General features: G+C 59.0%; 1 protein-coding gene across 1 annotated transcript; it reads left to right on the plus strand.

Moving 5' to 3' along the window:
- Positions 1–40: 40 nt before the first annotated feature.
- LOC104917001 lies at positions 41–2,982 on the plus strand. Its single transcript, XM_010728067.3, has 2 exons — positions 41–2,085; positions 2,333–2,982. Exons 1-2 carry the CDS (start codon positions 1,946–1,948, stop codon positions 2,871–2,873), a joined length of 681 nt encoding a protein of 226 aa, XP_010726369.1. The 5' UTR covers positions 41–1,945; the 3' UTR covers positions 2,874–2,982.
- Positions 2,983–2,990: the final 8 nt, after the last annotated feature.

Below are 2,990 nucleotides of genomic sequence, written 5' to 3' on the forward strand. Positions count from 1 at the left end.
GGGGAAGTGGAGGGGTGGGTGAATGGAGGGATGGATGGACGGAAGGATGGATGGACAGACGGACGGACAGATGGACAGAAGGGTGGGTGGGTGGAAGAGATGGACAGACGGACGGATGGAGGGATGGAAGAATGAATGGCCGGATGGATAGAAAGAAAAGTGGACAGATGGACAAATGGGGGGATGGATGGACAGAAGGATGAATGGAATGTCTGAAAGGTGGGGGGGTGGGTGGAAGAGTGGATGGACAGATGGATGGACAGACGGACAGATGGAGGAATGAATAGAAAGGGAGATGGATGGTGGGACAGACGGACAAATGGGAGGATGGGATGGACAAACGGATGAATGGAAGGACAGAAAGGTGGATGGGTGGAAGAATGGAGGGACAGACGGATGAATGGGCGAATGGACGGACGGATGGATGGATGGAAAGACAGACGGATGGATGGAAGAATGATTGGCTGGGTGGATAGAAAGACAGGCAGATGGACAGACGGACAGATGGGGGGATGGATGGACAGAAGGCTGAACGGAAAGTCTGAAAGACGGGTGGGTGGAAGAACGGATGGACAGACAGATGGACGAATGGGCGGATGGATGGATGGACAGAAGGACGGATGGACAGAAGGACGGATGGGTGAACGGGTGGACAGACAAACGGATGGATGGAAGAATGAATGGCTGGATGGATAGAAAGACAGGCAGATGGACAGACGGACAGATGGGGGGGATAGATGGACAGAAGGCTGAACGGAAAGTCTGAAAGACGGGTGGGTGGAAGAACGGACGGACAGACGGATGGACGAATGGGCGGATGGATGGATGGACAGAAGGACGGATGGGTGAACGGGTGGACAGACAAACGGATGGATGGAAGAATGAATGGCTGGATGGATAGAAAGACAGGCGGACAGACGGACAGATGGGGGGATGGATGGACAGAAGGCTGAACGGAAAGTCTGAAAGGTGGGTGGGTGGAAGAACGGATGGACAGACGGATGGATGAATGGGCGGATGGATGGATGGACAGAAGGATGGATGGACAGAAGGACGGATGGGTGAACGGGTGGACACATAAACGGATGGATGGAAGAATGAATGGCTGGATGGATAGAAAGGCAGGCAGATGGACAGACGGACAGATGGGGGGGATGGATGGACAGAAGGCTGAATGGAAAGTCTGAAAGACGGATGGGTGGAAGAACGGATGGACAGACGGATGGACGAATGGGCAGATGGATGGATGGATGGATGGACAGAAGGACGGATGGACAGAAGGATGGATGGGTGAACGGGTGGACACACAAACGGATGGATGGAAGAATGAATGGCTGGATGGATAGAAAGACAGGCGGATGGACAGACGGACAGATGGGGGGATGGATGGACAGAAGGCTGAACGGCAAGTCTGAAAGACGGGTGGGTGGAAGAACGGACGGACAGACGGACGGCTGGAAAGACGGACGGAGGGCCGCATCGCGGCGCTGTCCGTGGTGCTGACGTCGAGCTGGGCGTTACGCTGGTGCGGTGCTGGCCGCGGTGCTGAAGCGATGCTGACTGTGGTGCTGATCCGGTGCTGGTCGTGGTGCCGATTGGGGGCGCTGACCGTGGTGCTGACGTGGAGTCGGCCGTAGTGCCGAAGCCGTACTGACCGTGGTGCTGGTGCGGAGCTCTCCGTGGTGCTGGTGCTGCTGCGGAGCTCTCCGTGGTGCTGGTGCTGCTGCGGAGCTCTCCGTGGTGCTGGTGCTGCTGCGGAGCTCTCCGTGGTGCTGGTGCGGAGCTCTCCGTGGTGCTGGTGCGGAGCTCTCCGTGGTGCTGGTGCGGAGCTCTCCGTGGTGCTGGTGCGGAGCTCTCCGTGGTGCGGACCCGGTGCCCCCCTGATGCATTGCAGGTGCTGGAGGCGGCGCTGCTGGCGGAGCGTTTGGTGCAGCGCTACGAGGAGATGGCGGCGGAGCTGCTGGGCTGGATCGACCGCACCATCACGGCCCTCAACGATCGCCAGTGGGGATCTATGGGGCTGAGCGGGGTGCAGAGCCAGCTGCAGGCCTTCAACACCTACCGCACCGTGGAGAAACCCCCCAAGTGAGCGCTATGGGGCGCTGGGGGGTTGTATGGGGTGCTGTGGGGTGGCGTGGGGTTGTGGTGGTGGCACAGCATGGCCGTATTGGGGCCATCACAGTGCCGTATGGTGCCATATTGGTGCCACACAGCGCCATATTGGCGTTACGTGTTGCCGTACGGTGCCATCCGGTGCCATCCGGTGCCGTGTTGGCGTCGTGCGACGCCACATGGGTTCAATCCGGTGCCATCCGGTGCCATTTGTCCCCAGGTTCACTGAGAAGGGTCACCTGGAGGTGCTGCTGTTCACCATTCGGAGCCGGATGCGCTCCAACAACCAGAAGGTGTTCGTGCCGCGCGACGGAACGCTGCTGGCCGACATCAACCGGGTGCGTCTGCCCCATAGGAACCCAGAGCCACCCCCAGGGACCCATAGAGACCCACGGAGATCCCACAGAGATTTCCACAGACCCATGGAGACCAACGGGGACCCTATAGAGACCCACAGATTCCCCATAGGGATTGATAGGGACCCACAGGAACCCGTAGAGATGACACAGAGACCCATAGAGACCAGCGGGGACCCTATAGAGACCCACAGATTCCCCATAGGGATTGATAGGGACCCACAGGAACCCGTGGAGATGCCACAGAGACCCATAGAGACGCACAGGGACGCACACAGACCCCATAGGGATCCACAGGGACCCATAGAAACTTGTGGAGACCTACAGACACCCACGGTGACCCATAGAGACCCAGCACCCCACAGAGAGAGCGCCTGGAGGCTCAATGTCCCCATATCCCCGTAACCCCATCGCCCCACAACCCCACATCCGCATCACCCCATAACCACCGCACAACCCCATATGTGTGTGCGTGTCCCCATTACCCCATAACCACCCATCACCCCACGACCGCCCCACAAC

Source organism: Meleagris gallopavo, unplaced genomic scaffold (assembly GCF_000146605.3).
Source record: "Meleagris gallopavo isolate NT-WF06-2002-E0010 breed Aviagen turkey brand Nicholas breeding stock unplaced genomic scaffold, Turkey_5.1 ChrUn_random_7180001953109, whole genome shotgun sequence".
Taxonomy (NCBI): Eukaryota; Metazoa; Chordata; class Aves; order Galliformes; family Phasianidae; genus Meleagris; species Meleagris gallopavo.

Bases quoted from the DNA above. Each gene is read 5' to 3' on its own strand.
- LOC104917001 (XM_010728067.3), top strand. From the start codon at position 1,946: ATGGCGGCGGAGCTGCTGGGCTGGATCGACCGCACCATCACGGCCCTC. The intron at 2,086-2,332 runs GTGAGCGCTATG...ATTTGTCCCCAG, and splicing joins ACCGTGGAGAAACCCCCCAA to GTTCACTGAGAAGGGTCACC.